This window comes from Podarcis liolepis, assembly GCF_965112155.1.
Source record: "Podarcis liolepis genome assembly, chromosome: 17".
NCBI classification, from domain to species: Eukaryota; Metazoa; Chordata; class Lepidosauria; order Squamata; family Lacertidae; genus Podarcis; species Podarcis liolepis.
In genome coordinates this window covers 11,998,240-12,024,573 of record NC_139571.1, presented here as the reverse complement: position 1 = coordinate 12,024,573, position 26,334 = coordinate 11,998,240, and the positions used below count along the sequence as shown (strand labels likewise).

Here is a 26,334-nt window from a genome sequence, read left to right as displayed (position 1 = left end):
TTCTACTGTGCACCAAAACATAATAATTAAATGGGTCTTGCTAATAAAAAGCTTTGACTACGTTGTGTTCCAGGCATGCTTCATCTGCTGAAGAAAAATCAGAAGGAATAGATTTCCACTCAAATATTAAGCCATTAAAGGGCACGCAGAATAAGAATGATTTTACCTATAAACCTTCAGCATCTCCATAACTGGAATGCCCATCTTGATGTTTGCTTGTAGATATCACTGCTCGGTGCTTTTTTTCTAAAAAATATATATAAATGTTTAGGGGTACTCTCATTTCCCTACTCATATTGAAATACTGCCCCTCAATGAGGCCAAACTTAGATTCACAAAATGTTTAGAGGTATTTGTACCCCAGAAAAAAAGCACTGCCCCTGCTCATGTAAGGCGGGCTTTTATGCTCCTCCAGGTCTCATCTGTGTTCATTATTCATTTCTCACCAGGTGTACTCTCGCCTTCCTTATCAAGAACTTTATGGCTATTATTATAATGAGTTGAACCTTGAAGATACCCCTAGAGAGCCATGCGTTCAGCTGAAAAATACTTTCTTTGATAGCCAATTCTACATACCTGTGAATGTGACTGACGACGGCAATGTCTATGATGTTTTCAGGGTATGTTTGTCTCTATGCTTATACTGGGACTGGCACTGCCACTTTTGGGGAAGGCAACCTGTATATGGCTAGTACTGAAAACTAGTTATGATCTAGAGCAGAGCTGAGCATGAGTGGTGCTCTTTTAAGGTAAAGATCCCCAGCGGGTGGCGCTGTGGGTTAAATCACAGAGCCTAGGACTTGCCGATCAGAAGGTCAGCGGTTCGAATCCCCACGATGGGGTGAGCTCCCATTGCTTGGTCCCTGCTCCTGCCAACCTAGCATATCGAAAGCACATCAAAGTGCAAGTAGATAAATAGGTACCACTCTGGCGGGAAGGTAAACAGCGTTTCCGTGCGCTGCTCTGGTTCACCAGAAGCAACTTAGTCCTGCTGGCCACATGACCCGGAAGCTGTACGCCTGTTCCCTCGGCCAGTAAAGCGAGATGAGCGCCACAACCCCAGAGTCGGCCACAACTGGACCTAATGGTCAGGGGTCCCTTTACCTTTACCTTTAAAGGTCCCCTGGACGGTTAAGTCCAGTCAAAGGCGACTATGGGGTTGCGGCGCTCATCTCGCTTTCAGACCAAAGGAGTCAGTATTTGTCCACAGACAGCTTTCTGGATCATGTGGCCAGCATGACTAAACCACTTCTAGAGCAACGGGACACCGTGACGGAAACCAGAGCGCACAGAAACACTGTTTACCTTCCCCCTGCAGCGCTTCCTATTTATCTACATGCACTGGCATGCTTTTGAACTGCTAGGTTGGCAGGAGCTGGGACTGAGCAATGGGAGCTCACCCTGTCACGGGGATTTGAACTGCTGACCTTCCAATTGGCAAGCCCAAGAGGCTCAGTGGTTCAGACCACAGCGCCACCCGTGTCTTTTATTATAGATCGCCCTTGTATTATAGATCACCTCTTCCTGAAATAGATGGATTCAGTTTTCATGAGCAAATGACTGTAGCAATGTAATCAACACTGGTCAACTAACGGCACTTTAGCCCCTTAAGCCCAGTTAGTAAGTTATAAAAGTATGTGAAGAACCAGTGAGGTGGCCTGAAGTATGTGTGCTACTCTGGATAAATAATTCACCTCCCCTAGAAAGAACCATATTATCAACGAGAAGGTCTTAGAAAGTGTGGTAGGTTTGGTTGTCTAAAGAAATCAGTTAAACAGCATTTTATCTATTCCTTTTAAGAACTTGGGTCTCAAGGTTTTCACCAAATCTGCACTACAAAAGCCCGTTGTATGCCAAAGTGACTTTGAATGCAAGAAGATTTCGTCTCATTATCCTGAGGATGAACCTCGTATTATGGAAAAAGGTTGGAGAAGGACCCATTGAAATGTTTTAAGGGTGATGGGCTGTTCTGTTTTAGGCTGATTGTTTCAATCCATTTCACATGTAAAGCGAAACAGACAATTCATATTTCCTTTCAAGTGAAGTCCTTTCTATGGTCTTTCTCAGTGCATATGGTGTCATGCTAGCACATTGCAAGGCATGAAATAAGATTCAGCCTCCCTCCAAAGTCTTTTTTTTTTTTTTAAGAAAATGTTTAGACTCGCTATTAATTAGCAAAACCATAGTGATATTATTATGGTATTCCCCTTATTAGTTTTACCCACACTGAGAGACAATCAAACTAGATGTTTCATTTGGCCTTATATGTGGCTTCGTTTTCTTTTTAATGAACAGTCAACTCCAATGAAAGCTTTTGTCCTATTGTGAGCAGCCGGCATTAGGATTGTGGGATTACAACTGAGATCAGGGCGAGAGCAAAGTCTTAATGCCCCTGCCTCTCATGCCACGATCTCAGTCTAGTTCAGGGGACAGGACCCCACCACACTGGTAATTTAAAAGTCCACCACATATGACAAATGTCACTTCTCATTTGGCAGCAACAGACATAGGAGCCACAGAGTTTCTGATAAAGGTAAAAAAAAATAGAGGAAGTCCCTTGTTGAAGGCTATCACTATTTCCCAGATTTAGAAATGCTGAAATCTTATTTTGTATAATGGCAGCAGTAGTGTGCCATGTTGATGTATCATGACCCTTAGAGCTGGCAAAAGGAGGTTATCCATAGTTTCAACATCATTCCTGCTTGATGTCCTTTTAATGTGAAGCATTAATTTCACCATTAAACACTAAACCTCTTCAGTATTATTTCTGTTATGGGAGCCAAACTCCGTTTTCTCTCTTCATTTTGTCCTTTCTTTGTTTTTCAGACGGAGTTGCTTTTAGTGCTGCAGCTGGGGGTACAAGCACGTTGAGAACATACTTTCCTGAAACATTCTTTTGGCAGCTGCTTTGGGTTGAGTGAGTCTTTCTACTATTCTACCTTGTTGTTTTTATTTTCATTTTCTGGATTCCGTTTAAGAGTCCTTGTGTGAAAAAAAGTTGAGAGAATTATTAGAACCTCATTTAGCTGGATAATCCTTTCTTCATTATGGTTTTTATTTTTAGATATTTGGGCAACTTGTGGGAAAAACACACACGCACACTCAAGTGCTGAAGAGCTCTGCACTGTACTGTATGGGATATTTATTGTATAAATTTGGGAGCTGCTACTGATAGCAATAGCTTTCAGTGGAAAATCCATCCACAATATTTTTATTTTAGTATATAAAGATATTTGGGGCATATACATACTCTTAAATGGTATGAAGCTTATATTAGTAACAAATTTAATTGTAGACATAGATCCATGCGAAAAGAGTCTACAACTTTGTCCTCTTATGCTTCAGTTCCAGTGGGAAAGCCAATCTCTCATACACCGTGCCTGACACCATCACTGAATGGGAAGCCAATGCATTCTGCATGAACGACAACATTGGGTTTGGCCTCTCAGGAATTGCCTCCCTGACAGCTTTTCAGCCATTTTTTGTTGAGCCGGCTATGCCCTACTCCACTATCCGAGGGGAAGTATTCCTTTTTAAAGGCAATGTCTTCAATTTCCTGGACGACTGCATTGAGGTACGTTCTTCTGTCTCCAGTTAGTGCTCTTAAAACCTAATACAGGGTATGAAGTGCAGGTGGGTTCCCATGAGGCAAGACACAGCGATAACAGCAAGAACCTTTATTGAACTACATAACTGGGAAACAGTTTCCTGAGAACCAGTGTGGTGTAGTGGTTAAGAGCGGTGGACTCGTAATCTGGTGAACCGGGTTCACTTCCCCGCTCCTCCACAGGCAGCTGCTGGGTGACCTTGGGTTAGTCACACTTCTCTGAAGTCTCTCAGCCCCACCCACCTCACAAGAGTGTTTGTTGTGGGGAGGAAGGGAAAGGAGGTGGTGAGCCGCTTTGAGACTCCTTTGGGTAGTGATAAAGCGAGATATCAAATCCAAACTCCTCCTCCTCCTCCCCTTCTTCTTCTTCTTCTTCTTCTTCTTCTTCTTCTTCTTCTTCCTGGGCCACTCCCATTCCCAACATGATTGGCTGTCTAAACTTCCAAGCTTCAAATCACAACTCAGAGTTCAAAGGCCGGTGGCAGAGGCCCAAATCCAGAATGCTTAGACCAGACTCAAGCTCAGGCAAACACAGACCACTGAATACATAACAGGGTAGCAAAACACAGAAGTGGAACACATTACAGAAACCCTGTCCCTGCAGGCAAATTTTATTTTTAAAAAACTTGCTTTAGCTGCTATTATGACTTGGCATCTTACATAATTTAGGAGAGCTAGAACTGAAGAATCCACAATCCTTTACTCATCATTCACTTTCCTTGGGTGCTTACCCATTCTATCTGTGAGCAGGACCTCAGAGGGCAAGAGGAAAGTCTAAAGAGAGAGGGCCAATCTAGCTAAAATGCAGCCAGTCATTCAGGCAGGGCAAATACGTATTTGCCGCGTAGTGTACCTGACTCCAGGAAGTCAGTATGTTGGCTGCCCTGGATGGGGCTGCACTCTCCCTAAAGAAGCAGGTGAGTAGCCTGGAAGTGCTCTTAGATGTAGTGCCATCACTGGAGACTCAGAAGTCCTTGGTCACTAGGGGTGCCTTTTACAAGATTCAGCTGTAAGACAGTTACAGTCGTTCCTGGATTGTGATCATCTGAGCTCTTGGCATTTTCTGGTCCAGGAATGCAAGTTGCAAGAGTAGGAAAAATGCCTTGTAATCAGTGCTGGATTACAAAATAGGTCAGAGTAGGTACCAGGCTATGGGGCCCCCACCACCACCTTTTATAGGGGCCCTGTGACAATGGATCAAAATATTATCATCATCATCATTTTATTTGTATGGCAAACTATGCTGAAGGCGGCTTACAACATGATAAGATTTTCATAATTACAAACATAACAGATGTCATAAACAATAAATAAAACACTTCAAAAAGTACACAACCAAATGGAAACAATTTCCACGTAAATCATAAGATCTAAAACTAAAGATACAACAGCAATATCAATAACAGCAACAGCTCTCTCAACCCCCCGTAAACAATACTCCAGCCCAAGAATCTGTTCAACAGCCTCAGCTTTTGTAGCTGGAGTCAGTCAGCACTCCACTCTCCCAGGCCAGATTTGATCTTGAAAGAAAATGACAACCAAGCTTACTTAGTTCAATGTTATTCCTCTAGATAATTTGTGAGGGGTGTGTGTGTCAAGATTTCGATTGCCATGGGGACTTCACAGGGTGAAATCCGGTACTGCTTGTAATTTGCTCCCAAGTCAAGATAGCAGTTGTACATTCTAGGTTTTAATTGGCACTTGACAGCTCCTTATTTTATATTGTTACACACCACCCCAGTCTCCAAGTGGTGTGTGATTCCAGGAAGAGACTGTGTGACTTGCTGATGGCCTTTGTGATGCGCCATTACCCTATCTTTTGCGTTCTCTTAATGGTCCATCTCTTCAGACGATTATTTCATCAGGAAGCCAGCCTGGCTTTTTTTAAAAAAACAACAACAACATGTCTTATATTTTAACATGCTAAATTCAGTGTCTGCCACCCCAGAAGTAGAAGGGCAGCCCAGGCGACTCCACAAACTTACAACACTATTGTCACTGTTTTCCCTGCTCTCAGATCGATGTTAAGCTGGAAGAGTCTCAGGATTTCAAAGCAGAAAAGCTGTCTCCAGGGAACAACTCCGTAAGAATCTGTGCGAATGAAACACAATCCTACACGTGGAGAATTACCCCTCAAAGACTGGGTAATCATCTTCTCTTGCAGAATTTTGCAATTTTAGCTTTCCTCTGAATTTCTTGAATTTCTCCCCAAATTGCAACTTAGAAAAATAAATAAATGTATTTTTAATGAAATGAAATGACAAATGAAACTGGAAACCCTGATAATCCTTATGGCTTCGAGCAAGAAACAAGCTGTTACTGTTTACTGCTAGGAATGCCCTATGTACATTATAAACGATTTGTATATTAGTTATCTAAAACATGCAACATACAAGGGAATATATATGCTGCTCTTCTTGCTTCAGTGCCATGGTGGTGACAATTTGGACTTTACATGTAAGTTTGTGGGTTTTTTGCCGGTTATTTTTTATTGATTTTTCATAATTTTTAACAAATGTCACCAGATTAATACAAATTAAATACAAAGATTTGAGGAGTGAGGTTTATTACCACTCTATTATTGTCAATGTCGGGTCGCTCAACCATTGCTACTGTGTCCTTTCATTTAGTAGATCAAGATGATCAGGTGACAGCAAAAACTGCAAGGTTTTTAGTGGGGGCAGTTAGAATAAGATCTATTATTTCATGGTTGATGCAAACCTCCAAAATGTATTTTGTATAGTTAAGTTTTTACCTCTATCTTCAGTACATTTTATTTTATTGCTATGGCTAGTGGCTGGTGCAAAGAAAGATTCTTCTGATTCTGAATACAAATTTAAAAGCTGGCTTCCCACCCGATATGTAAGTTTTCTTTCCATTCCTTCTTTCAGGTATGGTGAATTTCAGTATCACTGCTGAAGCCAAAGGAACTGAGCTGAGCGCAGGACGAAAGGACACCGTGATCAAGCCGCTTTGGGTTGAGGTAAGCATGAGAAGCTTGGCATCTGCAAGAGACGGAAAAGGGTTTTGTGGACCACAGTGGTGCACATTAGCAACCAGTGTCATTTAGTGGTGGAGAGGTTGGAGCTGCAAAGGTTTACAGGCAAGAGGACTGGCTTGGATTTATTTGTGCAGCCCTGACTTCACTCCTGCCCTGCCCTGTAAGGCTTAGATGTCTCTCTCACACATGAGACGACTCTGGAATTTAATTACTTCAGATTTATTAGTCAAATAAAAAAGTCCCGGTCGGAGCTCAGCTAATCTCCGTCCTCCTCAGATAGCACAGTTGCCAGAACTGAGCTCCGCCCCCTTTCCCCACAACAGGAAAACCTCCACCTTCTCTTCCTGTCCTTTTCACGTTTCTTGGCCAGGGTGCTCCCTGTACTCCTGTATCTGTGTCACTGTCTGAGCTGGCAACTTGCATTCTTTCCCTGTGTCCGGAGATCAAGTTACGGCTGCTTCCTGCTGCTGCTCCCTCCCCTCTGCATTGCACTCTTATCTGTTCTCTCTCTATGCCTACCTTCTCATTCCCTCTCAGTGAAGGAACATCACTGACATCCACCATCCACCATCATCATCATAAGGGGACGCAGGTGGTGCTGTAGTCTAAACCACTGAGCCTCTTGGGCTTGCCGATCAGAAGGTCAGCGGTTCGAATCCCCACGACAGGATGAGCTCCCATTGCTCTGTCCCTGCTCCTGCCAACCTAGCAGTTCAAAAGCACGCCAGTGCAAGTAGATAAATAGGTACTGCTGCGGCGGGAAGGTAAACGGCGTATCCATGCGCTCTGGCTTCCATCACGGTGTTCTGTTACGCCAGAAGTGGTTTAGTGCTGCTGGCCACATGACCCGGAAAGCTGTCTGTGGACAAACGCCGGCTCCCTCGGCCTGAAAGCAAGATGAGCGCCGCAAGCCCATAAGTCGCTTTTGACTGGACATAACCGTCCAAGGTTTCTTTTTTACCTCATCATCATCATTTCATTTGTATGCTGCCTTTCCACAGTTAAAACAATGCTTAAGGCAGCTCACAATATGAAAAGATTAACATACAGTGGTACCTCAGGTTAAGTGCTTGATTCGTTCCGGATGTCTGTTCTTAACCTGAAGCACCACTTTAGCTAATGGGGCCTCCTGCTGCCGCTGCGCTGCCACAGCACGATATCTGTTCTCATCCTGAAGCAAAGTTCTTAACCTGAGGTACTATTTCTGGGTTAGCTGAGTCTGTAACCTGAAGTGTATGTAACCTGAAGCATATGTAACCCAAGGTACCACTGTAATTGCAAACAGAGCAAAGTAGTCATAAAAATAAATAAAACACATCAAAAACTACATAACCAAACTGAACAATTTCCACATAATAATGCAGATACAAAAAAATTAATATCAATAACAACAAAAACTCCTGATTAAACTTTTTCCTAAATACCCCAGTCCTTGCTGGACAGCAGTAGCAGTTCTTATGAAACCTGTCAGGCCCTACCCTGGGCCAGGTGAAGAGAGGCAGGTACAGGGCCTTCAGGCTCCCAGCAAGTCCAGGGAAGCTGCAGTGATTTGGGTGCCGAGAGGCTGTCTCTGCCCCACCACACCAGCTGATACTGGTGGTATATGAGCACAAATGCAGCTATGGGGAGGAACAGGTCCTTACAAGGGGTCGCCCAGTGTGTGCATAGGTTTGGCATGATGTATTGTGGAAGCCTAGAAGTACATGGGTGGAAAGCAGAAGCTAGCTGACAGTCCCGAATGAGGAGGAATAGATAGCAAATTGTTCCTCCACTGGTATGGATTAATTGAGACCTGCAATCTGGAGGGTCTTCAAATGAAGCCCAGGAGAACTTTGCAGGCAGCTAATGGATGCTCTGTATTATTCTGGCTTCTGTTGCTATCTAATTGCAAGCTTTATGTTCTTCTAAACTGTGGGGAGTATTGTTTTCATATTTGTTCGTTATTGCGTTAGGCATTTTTGAGTTTTTATATGCCCTGAGATCCTTGGGTGGTGTAGAAAATGAATGGATGGATGGATGGATCCATGTATTACAGTATTTTAATACTTTGTTGGAAGCCGCCCAGAGTGGCTGGGGAAGCCCAGCCAAATGGGCGGGGTCTAAATAATAAATTATTATTATTATTAATTATTCTGTATTTTTCATCTTACCGTTTCCTCTGTCATCCAGTCTGAAGGCATCAAGAAGGAGGTGACCCAGAGCTCTCTGATCTGCGTAAAAGGTATGCGCTACATGCATAGAATAAAAATTCAACATTTCCATAATTGTTTATAGATGTTGACATCCCTTTATTTGGTTTTACTTTGGCAGGTGTAAAATACAGAATTGCGCCAGCTGCCAAACATGTTTGTTATAGTTGAATTTTCTGTTACATTGTTGGCTGCCTTAAATATATATATTATTTTTAAAAGGCAGAACAGAAATACTATAAATAAAAATATCCAATACTGATACCATTAATTCTTAGCTCCAATTACTGTTTGAGAATAATAACCTGACCCACAGCAATATTGAGCCTTAAATAGCATTGTGTCCAATACAATGCATTTAAAGCACTTTAACAATCATTATTGTTTTATTGTTATTTATTAAATTTCTATACCGCCCTATACCTGCAGGTCTCAGGGTGGTTCACAGGATAAAATCACAATATAAAAGCACAAAATACGCAATCAAAATAAAAACAAGAACAACCCAATAACTTTGGCTTCTCCCAAGGAGTTCTGGGAACTGTAGTTTAAGGGTGCTGGCCTCAAAGAGCTAGAATTCCCAGCATCCTTAACAAATGACTGTTTCCAGGATTCTCCATGACTGTTGAAGTGGTATAAGAATGTTTTAAGTGTATAGTGTAGATTAGACCTAAATACTGAATTCAAATATTCACTGGTTATCCAATAATAACTGGGGGGGGGGGGTAAATTAATTTCAGCTTCATTACCACCATTTGCCAGTTTCTTCTCTTAAAAGCTATGACAATGGCTCCCGTGCTATATAAAGAATGTTGAAAGAGGACCCACATCCAGTGCCCATTATTTATTGCTGTAAATCCTTAGGTACACCAGTCTCTGAAACAATAACCTTGAACTTGCCTTCAAATCTGGTGATTGGATCAGAAAAAGCTTCACTTTATGTCCTTGGTAAGTTCTCAGAATGTTATCATACTTGAAATCTTTCTTTCCTGTTTGCGCCTTGTGTAAGATTGTTGTGACATTTCATATTTGATGTTTTTTTTTCTGGTATGGCATTGCTCCATCAATATACAGTTCTACCTTGGTTGTCGAACGGAATCCATTCCGGAAGTCCGTTCAACTTCCAAAAACATTCGACAACCAAGGCGCGGCTTCTGATTGGCTGCAGGAGCTTCCTGCACTCAATTGGAAACCGCGTAAGCCACGTCGGACATTCGGGTTCTAAAGAACGTTCGCAAACCAGAACACTCACTTCCAGGTTTGCGGCGTTCGGGAGCCAAAACGGACGAGTACCAAGGCATTTGACAACCAAGGTACGACTGTAATTGTGAGGTGTCTCCCCTAAGTCATTGCTTGATCTGAAACACAGCAGTCTTCAGCACCCCTGAGTGTGCAGAGAAAGGCAAAAATTGCCACTCCTTTGCCATTCTAACATCAAACCTCCTTCCCAACACACACGTACCAATTCCCTTCTTTACTCTGTGCTTATCCTGGAGTTGTATATTTATAATGAACCAGGAATTAATTACAGACATGATAGTTGGCTGGGGTAAAGATTTGGTTTGGACTCCATTTTGGTGCTTCAGAAAAGAGCCATGTTTATCCTGTAGCCCTTGGGAGACTGTGATTTGGCTCACTAATATGGTAGAGATTTCTTCCCCTAATTCCTTTTTAAACTTTGACAGAATTGGATTAAAATTGCAGATATTCTAGGTGGGGGAGAACAAGAGGGGATTTGCTCCGTGCCCTGTGAGTTTGTTGACAATCATTTTATTATGAAAACAGCATTCATTGTAGAGGCAACAACGGGGTGCCAACTTGAATAAAATATTGGAGACCCGCCCCACATAATTGATCACAATATGCAGCTCATGGACGCCATTTGAATGGAAATGCCCATCAACTTTTGGACGCCCCAGCCCCCTCAACTATTTTGTGGGGTGGGGCTGAAGGGACCTCGGCCCTTAGGAGTTTGTTTCTATGTGACATGCAGTGCATAAATGCCCATATTCTTTTTGCTCCCAAGGTGACATTCTGGGAACAGCCATGAAGAACGCTGAAAACCTTCTCCCAATGCCCTATGGTTGTGCAGAACAGAATATTGCCATGTTCTTGTCCCATTTATATATTTTGTTCTACCTGACTGATACAAAGCAGTTGACAGAAGAAAAAAAATCCAGGATCCTTCGAAATTTAAATGCTGGTAAGTACTTGCGTGTCGAGGCACCCAGGGCCACCCCAATAACTCACACATCACACCAAAATTTTTGTTTAAGGTTTTTGGCATAATTTTGGCCACAACTTTATTAAAATACAAACATGTGAGTGGTTGCTTAGGCATTGGTTGTGAGTAGCTGCCCCCACCGTGGGGGACAGTCTGACATTCCGCACGCCTGCGAAAGTCAGAATGGGGGAATACACTTGGGGCTACCGATGGAGCAGGGAACCTGCCCTCAGCCCACCCCAAATGCAGCCAGGAGCTCTTGCAATGGCCCGAGCCCCATTGACAGGGTGGACAAGCAATAGTGAGCCCCTGTATTCCGTTAACGGAATCCCTTGCAGCAGCAGCGGCATTGGAGGGGCAGGCACAGCCAATCCATGCCTCTCAACCAACCAAACCATAAACCAATGCCTAACCACAACCTTACAAGTTGTGACGATTTACTACGCAGTAGGCAAAAACCAAATTGCCCCAGCCAATCAGCCAGATGGACAAAATTCCTACCGGGCCCCTGCCCCAAGAGCAGACGACCCCATGACAGGCATAGCAAGGTCAAGCGAACAACCCTAATTCTAGGGGGGGGGGGATGGGTAATCTGATGCATGGGCAAAAAGAGGAAGCCCTAGCCTCGTGCAAGGAGTTTTAGCATTTCTGGCTGTCAATCAACAAATGGCAACATTAACTTCTTCCCAACGACAAGGAAAGCCCAATCGCATCAGTGGCCAATGGTCAATTAGCTTGCCCCACAACTTTGGAGTGTCCTGGCGGCCCCCACCGCAACACGTGCTCTCCATGAAGGAGAACACGCTTTTCAAAACTGTCACCGTGGATATTTGTGATGGCATCTGCCAAGTTGCTCTTTCGTTTCAATGGCTGCAACGTAGGCAGCCATACATGTTTAGGCACATGAAGGTATAGCACGAGCACAAAGAGGGCACTGGCATGTTCTGTCAGGTTGTGTACATTTCATAATGTACATGCATAAAATACATACTTTCCCATGCATTCGCAAGTACAATATGCATTTTGTATGAGTGTTTCATATACGATATGCACATTGTGTTGCAAAATCTAAAGTGCATCAACCCAGTCAGATGGGAGGGGTACAAATAAATCATCGTCTCATTTGCTGGTAAGTTTGGGGCACATCAGGTCAGTGCAGTGTGGAAAGCAGACTGAATAGATTTCCCCCCTAAAATGCAGCATAAAAACTTTCCTTCCTGGTGAAGGAGAAATAAAACCAATTTAGCAGCTCAGATTATAAAATAAAACACAACTCAAACATTGAGCCCAGGGGTTTTTGTTTGCTTTCACAGGCATGGGTGAATAGAAAGTTTTCCACCTGACGCATACGGTAATTCTGGCGATTCCCTCACTGCAAGAAGTGAGGTTACAGGGAACCAGACAGAGGGCCTTCTTGGTAGTGGCGCCCGCCCTGTGGAACGCCCTCCCTTCAGATGTGAAGGAAATAAGCAGCTATCTTCTCTTTAAAAGACATCTGAAGGCAGCCCTGGTTAGGGAAGTTTTTAATATTTAATGCTGTATTGTTTTTAACATTCGATTGGAAGCCGCCCAGAGTGGCTGGGGAAACTCAGCCAGATGGGCGGGGTATAAATAATAAATTATTATTATAAATTATTATTATTAAATATATAAGGCACCAGGCAAGCCTCCTGAGGGAGCCTATTCCATAGCCAGGATGCCACCACTGAGAAGGCCATCTCTGCTCTTGCCATCTTCCTCACTTGAAATGTATTTGACAGTTAAAGGGGGAAAGCACCTGAAAAAAATTGGTTTGCTGTATTTTTCTTCCACTTCAGGATACCAGAGGCAGATGCCATTCAGACTCCCTGATGGATCCTTCAGTACTTTTGGAAGCAGGGAGGCAGAAGGAAACCTTTGGTAAGACCTGTGAAGTTGCTTTAAGGCCTCGAGTGGAAACAAGATGGCGGCGCACTGTTCCTTCAGACATGGGGCTGATGGGCTTCCAGGACCAAATGTCTGAGGAAGGCACTGGGTTCCAACCTGGGGGCACTTGGGAAGATGAGTTCCTTCCTGCTGCTCCCACTGGTACAAGCATCATAGGTTTGTCCTCTTAGCTCAGACCAAGAGTCTATTCAACCCAGCTTCAACAGTTGGCCAGCCATTTCAAGTGGGAAGCTCATGAGCAGCGCATGAAGTACTAGCCCTCCCCCCTTGTTTGCCCTCAGCGAATGCTGGCTCTAATCCACGGTTTCCCAAACTTGGGCCTCCAGCTGCTTTTGGACTACAATTCCCACCATCCTTGACCGCTTGAGTCCTGCTAGCTAGGGATGATGGGAGTTGTAGTCCAAAAACAGTCGAGACCCAAGTTTGGGAAACTCTGTTCTAATCCATTTGGGTCCATTAGACTTTGGCTGGCTATTATTATTAATATTTGAATTTATACAGGTGAAACTCAGAAAATTAGAATATTGTGGGAAAGTTCATTTATTACAGTAATTCAACTTAGAAGGTGAAACTAATACATGAGATAGACTCATGACATGCAAAGCGAGATATGTCAAGTCTTTATTTGTTATAATTGTGATGATTATGGCATACAGCTGATGAAAACCCTAAATTAGCAATCTCAGAAAATTAGAATATTAAATGAAATCAGCAAAACAAGGATTGCAAATAGAGCAATACTGGACCTCTGAGGAGTAGAAGCATGCATATGTACTTGGTTTGGGCCCCTTTTGCATCAATGACTGCAAATAGCAAATAAAGGCTTGGCATATCTCGCTTTGCATGTCATGAGTCTATCTCATATATTAGTTTCACCTTTTAAGTTGAATTACTGAAATAAACGAAGTTGTCCATGATATTCTAATTTTTCAAGTTTCACCTGTATACCGCCCTATATCCACGGGTCTCAGGGCAGCTCACAGAATAATATCCATTGACTGATCTATTATCTGTGACTGCTTAATCTAGGGGTCGGCAAACTAAGGCCCATCGGGCTCGTTAATCCAGCCGTTGAACCTTGCGGACCCTGCCGCCCGCTCGGTCAGTCCCCGCGCTAAACCAGCACAGCGCAGAGGCCTCACCGCGCAGGGACTGACTTCCACAACGCTGGCGTGGCTTCGGATTGGCTGCAGGAAGCTCCTGCAGCCAATCCAAAGCCGCGAACACCTCTGGGCGACACCTCTTCCTTCCCGCTGAGGTGGCCGCGTATGGCCAAGAGCCGAGTGGGAGGAAGTGGAGGTGGCGGGGAGGTTGCCTCTGCCGCCCAGGCCAGTAGCATGGGCTTTGTGCCCCACAGATTCCTGGCTGAGGCAGAGGATGACGATGACGACAAGTGTCAGCAGCTGCGGCATGAGTGGCAGTGGGGGGGGGGGTCCTTTCGGGAGGGAGGGTGCTTTCGGGAGAGGGTGGGTCCGGCCCCCCACAAGGTCTGAGGGACAGTGGACCGCCCCCCCAAAAAAAGTTTGCTGACCCCTGGCTTAATCCTTTAAAAAACAAAAAAACAAACTCTGCTACCAGGGGTGACAACCGGAATAAAATATTGTAAGCCTTACCATGCATAATTGATCACATGATGCTGTTCACGGGTACAATTTGAATGGCAATGCCCTTCAACTTGGGGGGCTCTGCCTCCCCAATATTTTAATGGGGGGGTGAAGACCCCTCAGCCCCTAGGAGTTGGCTTCTATGTCTGCTATAAATTGGAAACGATTCTTTCCCGTCCTTCCACTGAGCTTTTCATCAGCGCCTCTCCTGGGTTTATCCTGCTTCCCTAATTCCAGATGGATACAGTCCTTTGTACATATTGAAGCATTGGAAGTGGTGACTCTGATCTTGACTTCTTCCTGCTTTGCCAAGTGCTGTTCTCATCCCAGGCCCCTCTGCTCTTTGTCCTTTCAGGCTCACCACCTTAGTCTACAAAGCATTTGGACAGAGCTCACCTGCTATATTTGTAGATGAAAACATCCTGAATCAAGCACTCCTCTGGATTTCAAGCAAACAGGGGCCAGATGGCTGCTTCAAGTCGGATGGGAAAATCTACAACCAAGCCTTAGAGGTGGGAATGGATTAATCGCTTTCCCACGGGAAGTTATGGACAGTATAAATGGAAATTGTTTGTGTGAGGGATGTGATTTTCAATACGATGGAGTGAAACCCTCCTTGCCCCCAATTTCCTGAAAATATGGGGGGGGGGCAAAGTATGCTTTCTCACTGGGGAGGGGAGAAAATTGTTGGAATTTTGTGGGAGGGGTTGTCACTTACCTTATAGTGTGTTTCATGGAAGTGCAGTCAGTAGGGAGCGCTGTAGAGAGCTCTGTGCTGCTCTGAGTTGCATGGGTCTTTTCTCACTTGAAGAAATAAGGGAATAAATAGAAAACTCTTGACCACCTTGAGATACGTGGCAAAACAAATTCAAATAAATCTATTATCTCCACCCAATGAACTTTTGGGAGGGTTTTGTTTGGCGCTCACTCACTCAATGAATGGGAAAAAGAAATGTCCAGCACAGTTCTACTTTTATCTGAAGATTGCAGGACCAGGCATCAAACCTTCCATACCCCAACCCATATAAATAAGAGACAAATAAGACTGGTTTGGGGTCAAAACAGGCCACAACTTTATTGAATACCTATGAAAGAGGTTTGGCTTGGGCATGGGCAATCTAAATACTTCCGGCCCGCCCACCACAGGTGACGCGTGGTCAATCCAGGCAGGGGTTCCTAAGACTTACATCAGATAGTGTGACTGCCATCTGAGAGAGTGCCTTCGGCCCTGGCCCCCCTGGGCACATGGACATGGCCACTCCCCCCCCCCCAGATATCTTTAATGGGATACCCCAGCATTTGGAGGGGCAGGCAGAGACTACAACCTCCCCTCCATCCAAAACAGGATTGCCCCAATGCCCAAACAGTTGTGACGGTTGCTATGAGGTAGGCAAAACCACTGGGTCAGAGCCAATTAGCCCAGTGGGCAAATTCCTACCTGGACCCATAAAGAAGAGCTACCACCGTAGCCACAGCAAAGTCATTGACTAGCAGCGTAAATTATGGGTGGGTGGGCAGGAACAAACAGGCAGTGCCCAGGTATTAAATGGACAGGGGGCAGCTCCGAGGGAAGCCCACCATCGGCTCTGCCCCCTGGCACAGCCCTGGTCCCAGCCTGCATCCCCATTTGCCAAAGCAGGGTGCAGGCTAGGATCGGGTTCCTGATAGGCAGCAGGGGCTTATGCCCCCATCGCCTATCAGGAAGGGCACTGCAGTTTGAATTCCTCTGTCGGGGCCCCAGTGAAGCCTCATCCATCCTGCAACGCTGTGGCACCAAAAGGGGTGAGCGGACTTGCAGACCAGATTCATACAATTAGAAACAGCGCAAGTCTCTGCATAGCTATCTGGAAGAATTAAATCCCACTGATAAGGACTCATCCACAATTCCATGTGTGCCATACCTAAAAAGCACAGGTCCAAGCTGTTTTCCCCTTGCCCTGCTCATTTCCAAGGGAAAACTCACTTTTTAGCAATAGATCGGAATGAATGGCAATCCAAGAGTGCTGAAGAGAAAGCAGCAGGACAATAGCAAGTGTAGAGAAGTCCTTAGTTTAAGGGTATAAAGTCTCAATACTTACAGGGACGCGAGTGGCGCTGTGGGTTAAACCACAAAGCCTAGGACTTGCCGATCAGAAGGTCGGCGGTTTGAATCCCCGCTATGGGGTGAGCTCCCTGCTCCTGCCAACCTAGCAGTTCGAAAGCACGTCAAAGTGCAAGTAGATAAATAGGTACTCCTCCAGCGGGAAGGTAAACGGCGTTTCCATGCACTGCTCTGGTTCTCCAGAAGTGGCTTAGTCATGCTGGCCACATGACCCGGAAGCTGTACACCGGCTCCTTCGGCCAATAAAGCGAGATGAGCGCTGCAACCCCAGAGTCGGCCACAACTGGACCTAATGGTCAGGAGTCCCTTTACCTTTATCTTTATGTATACTTAGGACTGCAGGTTGAATTTCATTTCCAGGGATTGTTGCAGGGAAGCAAAATGAAAAGCCCAACAAAATTTCTCTAGGGAGGGGACTTTGAGCTATTCCACCCCTGTTTTAACTGATTTTTCCTTTGCAAATAGGATGGAGCGGATCAAAACACCATACTCACGGCCTATATTACTTCATCTCTACTGGAGAGCAACCTCAAGAGCTCGGTACTGATTTACTATTATTCTAGTTTTCATAGATATTTCTCAGGCAATTCCTTTAAGATGTGTTAAAACGCCACGCTTGCATTTCAGTTTCCATACTCTTTCATCTTATTTAACGCCACCGGGAAATCAGCATCAAGTCAATATAGAATCTCAGCCAACTCCAAGGAGATGTAACAAACCTTTCTTTTCGACCTTCCCTTATTATCTGAATTAACTATAACATAATGTAAAGGGTGCTCCTTCATCCAAAGTTCTAATTAATTGCATTTTTTGCATGTCTCCTTGATCATTCTTGAGTACTTGAAGTAAACAAAGAGCACAATCCAATGGGAACAATAGAATAGGGCAATAAAACAGTAAAACGGTGAGAACAGCTGCCTCGCCTTGCCTCAGAGGCCGGCGGCCATCTTGATAATATATAACAATCTCTCTTAAACCCTAGTATCCTGTGGTGCGGGCTGGTCTCTCCTGCTTGGATGCTGCTTCTGATGGGCGTGTTAGGAGCACGTTCGAAAATGCTCTCCTGGCCCATACATATGGTTTAGCTGGCAACGCAGAAAAACAGAAACATTTCTTGGACGTCTTGATGACATCTGCTACTAGAAATGGTAAGTGGTGTACTGTTGTGATTTGTGGCTTGCCTCCATGAAATTTGTCATCTGGAACTGCTTGCATGCACTTTTATTTTATTTTATTTTTTATAAGATTTTTATTAAGATTTTTACATTACAAAAAAGGGATAAAACAAACAAAAAAAGAAAAAAGAAAAAACACAGCCATTATTTTTCGTTTACTTGTTTCTTGGACCCCCTCTTACCTCTCTTTTTTGTATTCCAATTCAATTTATTAGCTCAGCAATTTGTTTCCCTCTTTATCCTACCCAAATCTTTATTCTTAAATTTTTATGATCTTGAAATTTTACTTCTATAAACCCATTTTTTCATATTCTTTTAACCCATTACAGCTAGAAACCTCTTAATTTTAATCCAACATTATTCTAAAGTTTGTTAATTTTACAATGTTTCTGTAAATAATCTCTAAATTTCTTCCAATCTTCTTCCACTGACTCTTCCCCCTGATCTCGGATCCTGCCGGTCATTTCCGCCAATTCCATATAGTCCATCATGCTTGCATGCACTTTTAGATTTCTAGCAGTGGCACCACTTTAATTTTGGTTGTTTACTTAAGCCATGCCATGGCAACCCACCCATTCAGGGACACTGCTTTGTCTCTGAAATGTTGGAGGGTATGCAACAGGCTGTAATAATTTGGTGGTTCATATTGTAGTGGCACTGCTTTGGCGGTACCCCGAGTGTGAGCGCAACCCAACAACTGACCAAGAAATGAGTGTGCGCAAAAATAAGCCATGACATTATGACAAGCAGACCTAGGTGTCCCTATTAAAATTCATTATGTTATGCCCACTTCTCAAATCTGTGAAGGTCATTTTGAATCCAGATTCTGTCTTCTGCGGCATTAGCTCCCCCCCCACAGCTTGGCATCATCTGCAAATTTGATGAGCATCCCCTCAATTCCTTCATCCAAATTGTTTATAAATATGCTGAACCACAACGGGCCCAGGACACAACCCTATAGCACCCCACTTGTCACTTTTTCTCCAGGATGAGGAGTTATGTGTCGAGGACCCCTAAGATACCCCTAAATAAAACACGTTCACACATCACTTTTGTTTTGGTTTTTGGCATAATTTTGGCCACAACTTTATTGAATTACAGTAAGTGAGTGGTTGCTTAGGCCAGTGTTTCCCAACCTTTTTTGGGCAAAGGCACACTTGTTTGATGAAAAAAATCTCGAGGCACACCACCATTACAGCCCCGTGACGTCAGCGCGCAGCGTCACGCCGGGAGGGACGCACGAAAGTGAAAGTTTCAATTTTTTTCCCTCCCCCTTGCCGGGGAACCTCCAAGCTTTGGGGGTGGGGGGGGAGGAGGCAGCAAAGCGAGGGACTGAGGGACGGCGGCAGCTGAGGCGGTGGCTGTTGTGGTGGTGGCGGCGATAGCGAGCGGAGGAGGGGGCGGCGGCGGGGCCGAGGTGGCCGGCGGCGGCGGGGGAGGAGGCGGCGGGTGGAGCAGGAGGGCGGCCGAGGCCGGTGAGGGAGTAGGGTTGCCCGGGGCTTGAGGAGCCGTCGCCGGGAGTTGCTGCTGCTGTTGTTGCTGCTGCTGCCCGGACATGCCGGCCTCCTCCTCGTCCGCTGTCTCGCGCTCCTCCCTTTTGCGCGCGCTGCCCCGCCGCCGCCCCATTGGCCGGGTCCTGTCAGCTGATCCTGTGTTATTTCCTGTGTGTGTGTGTGAGGGGAGAATGGAGAGAGAAACCTCGGCACCACCACCGCGGAGCCGCCCCCAGCTCGACGCGGATCCTCACCGCCGCCGCCCCGCCTCTCGCCGCCCGATTCGCCCGCCTCCCTCCCACGGCACACCAGCCAACGTCTCGCGGCACACTAGTGTGCCGCGGAACACCGGTTGGGAAACACTGGCTTAGGCACTGGTTAGCGACTATCTGTACCCACTTGGAGGTAGGAACAGAACAGACAACCACACCCATGCAGAAGTCAGTAAGGGTAAGCAATTTTGGGGAGAGAAAAGCTGGGTGCCAGGCTCACACCTCTCCCCAAATGCTCCCTGGGGCTCTTGCATGGCCCTAGCCCTTTGTCAGGGATACGGATGAAAGCATGGTGAGCCCCTGGATTCCTTTAACAGAATACCCTGCAGCAACAGCATTGGAGGGGCAGGCACAGCCAACCTCATCCCCTCCACCAACCAAAATATTAACCAATGCCTAACCGCAACTTACAAGTTCTGATGATTTGCTACGCAGTAGGCAAAACCCAAATGGCCCCAGGCAATCAGGCCCCTGCTCCAAAGCAGACAACCCCATGACAGGCATAGCAAGGTCAGCGCAAACAAACCCTAAATAAAGGGAGGGTAGGTGGGTAATCCAATGTGCGCAGCGAAAAGAAGAAGCTCAACACTGTGCACAGGGACCCATATAACACTCCCATCAATCAAATAAAATTGCAACAATCAATTTTCCCCAGCAACAATCAAATCCGTGGCCATCCAAACTAACCCACCCAGCAACAGGGATGTCATGGTTGCTCCCCCCGCAACACGTGCTCTCCATGAAGGAGAAGCCACTCTACCATTAATGAGCACTGTTTGGGTTCAGTCAGTCAGCCAGCTACAAATCTACCTAACAGTTGCCTCATCCAGCCCACACTTTACCAGCTTCTCCACAGGAATATCATGGGGTACTTTGTCAAAAGCCTTACTGAAATCAAGATACATTATGTCCACAACTCCAGAACTGTTCAGCTGCCTGCACCTCACTTTGGCAGATTAGAAAGATAACTACTTCAAGGCAGTGATTTCTCTTGCCCTTACCTTGTGCCACATACATGAGAAAAGATTGGTTGCTGCAGATCAATATGAAAGCCAGGAAGCTTGACATGGAAGTACATTGATAACCACTGTTTCCCTATAACTTAATAGCCTCTTCTGCATCTTCAGGTGGTCTGCTGTACTGGAAAAGGGAAAGGAGGCCTAGAGTAGAAGATTTCCCTTCTTTCTACATTCGTGCATCATCTCTTGAGATTCTGATGAACAGTTATGTACTGCTGGCGTGGCTTAACCGACCAAACCTATCCCAGGAGGACCTGACAATTGGCTCACAGATGGCGCGGTGGCTGGTCAGAAACCAAAATTCTTTAGGAGGCTTCTCCTCCTCTCAGGTAACTTATACATTAATTGGGGACTGTATGAAGAAGTACCTTCTGTTGTCTGTCCTGAATTGATTGTCAAGTCAGTTTAACTGAATAATCCTGAGTTTTAGGGACATGAAAGAGGAAGGGAAACTTCTCTCTATTCACCTTCTCCATATATGTATGATTCTTTCCAGGACACTCCTGTGGCTCTCCTGGCTTTATCTCGGTTTGGGAATCTGACCTTCACAAAAGATGCAGAAAATACAGTGGAGATCAGTGCTGGGGGATCTTTTAAGAAGGTTTTCCAGGTAACGAGTAGCAACAGTGTCCTGCTGCAACAGGTTGAATTGCCCAACATCCCCGGAAACTACAGTGTGGAAGTGAAAGGTTCTGGGTGTGTCTACATTCAGGTAAATGGCATCCCTAGCCCACAAGTGCCTCTGCTGCTTAGTCACAGAGCTATTGTCAATAATAAAGTAGCTGCCCCCTGTTATATGTGCTATACATTATTTTCTGTTTCAGACATCCCTGCAATACAACATCATCTTCCCTACACATGGCTCTGGATTTGCTCTCACAGTGCGGACAAAAAATGCTTCCTGCGCAAGCAACTTTCTGTCCAGATTTGATCTTGAACTGAAAGCCAGGTAATGAAAAGACTGCAAAGTTATGCCTATCCCCTGTTGGCAACTTTGCCATGCATTGCTGTATAAAGCAATATAAGGCACTTTGGTTATTCCTGGGGCCTTGCTGGAAATCCATTTGGTTTGTACAAGGGAGAATATAGAAGCAGCAGATCTGCATATTATTTGTTGGGGCAGATTGGGATTGGCAGGACTGCGTTTGCCGTGGCTCTGTTGACACATGGAAGAGGTGCAGAAATCAGCATCCTAAATTTGTCCAGGTTCCGTTTACAAACAAAAGCAAGTCTAGCTCCTCAGGTTGTGAAGATGTGCTTGATAGTACATGAGTCTTGGGAGTCAGAGGGGAGGTGCTGAAAAATATCTCCCATGCCTGTTATAATGCCCTTTCCTTTCTGCTAATTCACATAATACTTTGGTTTTTAAAAAGGCAGAGTAAGTTATGCCAAAGAAATACATTTGCATATTTTTAGAAACTTGAATAATTCTAAAGTCACTGCAGTCATTCTTTCTTGTGGGAGAATTTGAATTACCTTGGAACAGGATTCAGCATTTTGTGTCTGAACCGTGGAATCCAAAAATGAGGATCAAACTACGCATTACTTTAATTGTGCAACATCTGGATATTCATTTTTTAAATGTAATTGCACACTTGGTGGGGGATAGGATATTATCAAGACTGCAGACAGTGAGGTGGTGTTCAACACTCTGCTCTCCAGCCTTGATTCTAAGAAAATCATCCCTACTTCTGCTATGCAGCTCAGAAAAAAGTTCCCAGTGGCAGCAGTGAGAATTGTTGTTTGTTTTTTCTATGCTACATAACCACATGCAGGTGGCATTTTTTGTGGGATTGCAACTGGGGAGTGCAAAGTTAAACCTTCCCTCTCTACATGCTGAAGTCCTGATGATACTTCCTCCTTCACTGCCTATAATTAAAATAATAGATGATAGATAGATGAGAGAGAGAGAGAGCCTTTAATGAACTATGTAAGACAGTGTGTACTATATCCTAAAAGAGCTCTTTGCAGTATCTTCTCAGTTTGCTTTTGACTCAGTTTGCTCAGTCAGAATACAAAATGACACCTTTTTTTTTCTTGTTTCAAGATACACTGGAGAGCGCAACGCATCCAACATGGCTATCATTGACATCAAAATGCTGTCTGGTTTTGTCCCTGTCTCATCATCCCTAGAGCGGGTAAGATTTAGAAAAAAGTGAATGAGGCACCCTAGGAGAAAATGGCTGGATGAAGTAAAATAATTGTTGTTTAGTCGTTTAGTCATGTCCGACTCTTCATGACCCCATGGACCAGAGCACGCCAGGCACTCCTGTCTTCCACTGCCTCCCGCAGTTTCATGCTGATAGCTTCGAGAACACTGTCCAACCATCTCGTCCTCTGTCGTCCCCTTCTCCTTGTGCCCTCCATCTTTCCCAACATCAGGGTCTTTTCCAGGGAGTCTTCTCTTCTCATGAGGTGGCCAAAGTATTGGAGCCTCAGCTTCAGGATCTGTCCTTCCAGTGAGCACTCAGGGCTGATTTCCTTCAGAATGGATAGGTTGGATCTTCTTGCAGTCCATGGGACTCTCAAGAGTCTCCTCCAGCACCATAATTCAAAAGCATCTTCAACCTTCTTTATGGTCCAGCTCTCACTTCCATAAATGCCAGGCTTAAAAAGTGTCATCGTAAATGATGTCATAGGAAATCCATACATTACTCAGGCTAGTAATCCTCCAGCCTTAGTTCATCATTTCTGAAGCTGCAGAGCAACAGGCCAAAGTCTGTTACCGTTTTCCAAGGCGCGATCACTTTTCTTTTCACACGGAAGTGGCACTGGTAAATCTGCAATCTTGTTTGTTGCCTATGGCACCCACCCAAATACATAGAGCGTCTGCATGCCAGCAGCCACAGTAAAGTGCAGAACTGAAAAAGGAAGCCATGAGCCATGGGGCAGAGGCTCACAGCATGAAGGTTTGAGATTTCTGTATGGAATTGGTCCAAAAGGAAGAGCTTGCCAGGTTCAGTAATGTTTGCAGAGCCTCTGGCTGTTTTTTATGACCTGATTGCTATAAATCTGTCTGAACTATTCTTATTCACTTTGTTATGATTCATCCCTTTCCTGAAAGCAAAAGTATCTTTCTCTCCTTGCTTTTATTGTACAGCTCCTGGGCAAGGTGATGCGTACCGAAACCAGAAATGACCATGTCTTCTTATATCTGGAGAGTGTAAGTTTACCTGAAGTTGCATCATTACAACAAACCTGCAAAAGATCTCCCTCTCATAAACTGTCACTGATATTTTCTTTCTTCCTGTGCTCAGGTATCATCAAAGGAGATTACCTTGACATTAACTCTAGAAGAATCCCATCCTGTGTCCAAAAGCAAACCAGCTGCAGTTCGAATGTTTGATTATTATGAAACAGGTAGGAGACTTGCTCTCACAGTTTAAGTGTATTTTGTGTACTTTGATTTCGTAGTTCCCAGAAGCCCGTGTAGTTTCATCACTAGAACTGCCATAAATTTTACTGCCGCCTCCTTCAACAAGTATCCTATAGGAAATGAGTGTCCCATGTTTGTGTTGACATTTCAATTGTCTCTTCTAAAATTGAAGCTAGTACTCTTTTCTGAAGGGACACGGGTGGTACTGTGGGTTAAACCACAGAGCCTAGGGCTTGCCGATCAGAAGGTCGGCGGTTCGAATCCCCGCAACAGGGTGAGCTTCCGTTGCTCTGTCCCAGCTCCTGCCAACCTAGCAGCTCGAAAGCACATCAAAGTGCAAGTAGATAAGTAAGTACCGCTCCGGCGGGAAGGTATATGGCGTTTCTGTGCACTCCTCTGGTTCACCAGAAGTGGCTTAGTCATGCTGGCCACATGACCCAGAAGCTGTATGCCAGCTCCCTCGGCCAATAAAGCGAGATGAGCGCCACAACCCCAGAGTCGGCCACGACTGGACCTAATGGTCACGGGTCCCTTTACCTTTACCTTTACTCTTCTCTGAACACCTGAAAGAGAAAATGTGGATCCATGCAACATCTAATGTTGTGCTCTCTCCTGTCCCTCCTACTAGATATAGCTGCCCATAGTGAATATAACACACCATGCCGCCAAGAATCAGCTTGAGCCCGAACAAAGAGGAAGGTAAGTCAAAGGAAGGGCTGCTAGCTATGCAGGCGCCAATAGAACAAAGAAAGCAAAACTTGCATTGATAAAGAAGAGCTATTGTGGACAGTGGTGTAGCATGGGTTGCCAGTGCCCGGGGCCAGGTAAAGAGGGTGGGTGGGTTAATGGACAGAGTATGCATGCACATCCAACTGCCTAATGGCAGCCACATCACCCAAGAGATCACAGCCACAGAGATAAGAAAAGAAGAGTCATTCTGTTGTCTGGAGACGTCACTTCCTGATTCTCATGTAAAAGCCATTTTCAATGGAGCCCAGCAACGGAAACATGCAGCTGTATTGAAGAAGCATCCGGGGTTGGAATTTTGCACACCTAACAATTCTGCGACCAGGGCAACAGCCCCTGTGCCCCCCCCCCCCCCGCTATGCCACTGGTGGTGGATTAGAGTTGCCTCTTGCTTTGAGGCACTCCCAGCAAGGATAATTTTATTTAGTTAGATGAATGTGTTTCCCACCATTGCTCTGAAAAATACAGCATTCAGGGAGGCCTACAGCATATAAAACTATTCACCGTACAATAAAAGCAAAGCCAAAAAATAAGGATAATCAGACAGCACAGTAGAGAATAAAAATTAAGGAGTACAGCTAGGTGTCTTGATCCCTCTCCTTTTAAAGTCTTATGTGGTTTATTTTATTTGTATGTTTGTATCTTATGCCAGTCTGTAATAAAGTTTTTCACTGTTGTCTTTGACTGCTGCATTTTTTCTACTATTGTGGCCTTTTTTCCCTTTTGCTAGATGTATTTTACCACTAAAATTGTGGAGTTTTATAAATAATAAGATGGCATATAGATTGTATGAAATAAACAATTGCAACTTTTGCTATTCCCCCTTATAGAGGGTAGGAGAAATGGCTCCATGGCCCATTTAAACACGTTGACGCAGCTAAGACTTAAAATCACATTTTCAACTTACTGATTCCTATGTCCATTTCTTAAATGTCATTTTTTATTTCAGCAGGAAGATCAGGAGCTATATCCCTGTGTCTGATGTGGTTCAGAAAAATCACCATTCCAGAAAATCTTCTGAAAATATTACATTGGGTTGAATTTTTTTTGGCTGGGATCTCACTCCACATCTTTCTGACTTTCAGAACTGTATTTTGAATGTCTCGTTTATAGAATAAAATTATTTCTACTTGCTATAACCATTTGCAAATATCTCTTTTATTGTTGTGAGTTTCTTTGCTATTTGATGGTTGTTGTTGTTTAGTCATTTAGTCATGTCCAACTCTTCGTGACCCCATGGACCAGAGCACGCCAGGCACTCCTGTCTTCCACTGCCTCCCACAGTTTGGTCAAACTCATGCTGGTAGCTTCGAGAACACTATCCAACCATCTCGTCCTCTGTCGTCCCCTTCTCCTTGTGCCCTCCATCTTTCCCAACATCAGGGTCTTTTCCAGGGAGTCTTCTCTTCTCATGAGGTGGCCAAAGTATTGGAGCCTCAGCTTCAGGATCTGTCCTTCCAGTGAGCACTCAGGGCTGATTTCCTTCAGAATGGATAGGTTTGTTCTTCTTGCAGTCCATGGGACTCTCAAGAGTCTCCTCCAGCACCATAATTCAAAAGCATCAATTCTAGTATTTCAAATACTCCAGAAACAAAAAATT

General features: G+C 44.7%; 1 protein-coding gene across 2 annotated transcripts in view; it reads left to right on the top strand.

Annotated features, from left to right (window-relative positions):
• LOC310697063 (ovostatin-like) overlaps positions 1-25,884 on the top strand; it is a 49,224-nt gene extending 23,340 nt beyond the window's left edge. Inside the window, exons 16-36 of one of the 2 annotated variants that reach the window (XM_083483294.1) lie at positions 450-620; positions 1,801-1,924; positions 2,827-2,917; positions 3,346-3,574; positions 5,625-5,751; positions 6,499-6,590; positions 8,778-8,829; positions 9,662-9,745; positions 10,824-11,000; positions 12,839-12,920; positions 14,907-15,063; positions 17,118-17,192; positions 17,635-17,800; positions 20,720-20,940; positions 21,108-21,323; positions 21,436-21,560; positions 22,659-22,749; positions 23,712-23,774; positions 23,869-23,971; positions 24,616-24,686; positions 25,684-25,884. In XM_083483294.1, the coding sequence (XP_083339420.1) occupies positions 450-620; positions 1,801-1,924; positions 2,827-2,917; positions 3,346-3,574; positions 5,625-5,751; positions 6,499-6,590; positions 8,778-8,829; positions 9,662-9,745; positions 10,824-11,000; positions 12,839-12,920; positions 14,907-15,063; positions 17,118-17,192; positions 17,635-17,800; positions 20,720-20,940; positions 21,108-21,323; positions 21,436-21,560; positions 22,659-22,749; positions 23,712-23,774; positions 23,869-23,971; positions 24,616-24,668 (2,499 nt within the window). In that variant the 3' untranslated portion in view covers positions 24,669-24,686; positions 25,684-25,884. The remainder of the gene's footprint in view (positions 1-449; positions 621-1,800; positions 1,925-2,826; positions 2,918-3,345; positions 3,575-5,624; positions 5,752-6,498; positions 6,591-8,777; positions 8,830-9,661; positions 9,746-10,823; positions 11,001-12,838; positions 12,921-14,906; positions 15,064-17,117; positions 17,193-17,634; positions 17,801-20,719; positions 20,941-21,107; positions 21,324-21,435; positions 21,561-22,658; positions 22,750-23,711; positions 23,775-23,868; positions 23,972-24,615; positions 24,687-25,683) is intronic. The other variant, XM_083483295.1, reaches the window with a different exon arrangement.
• Positions 25,885-26,334: the final 450 nt, after the last annotated feature.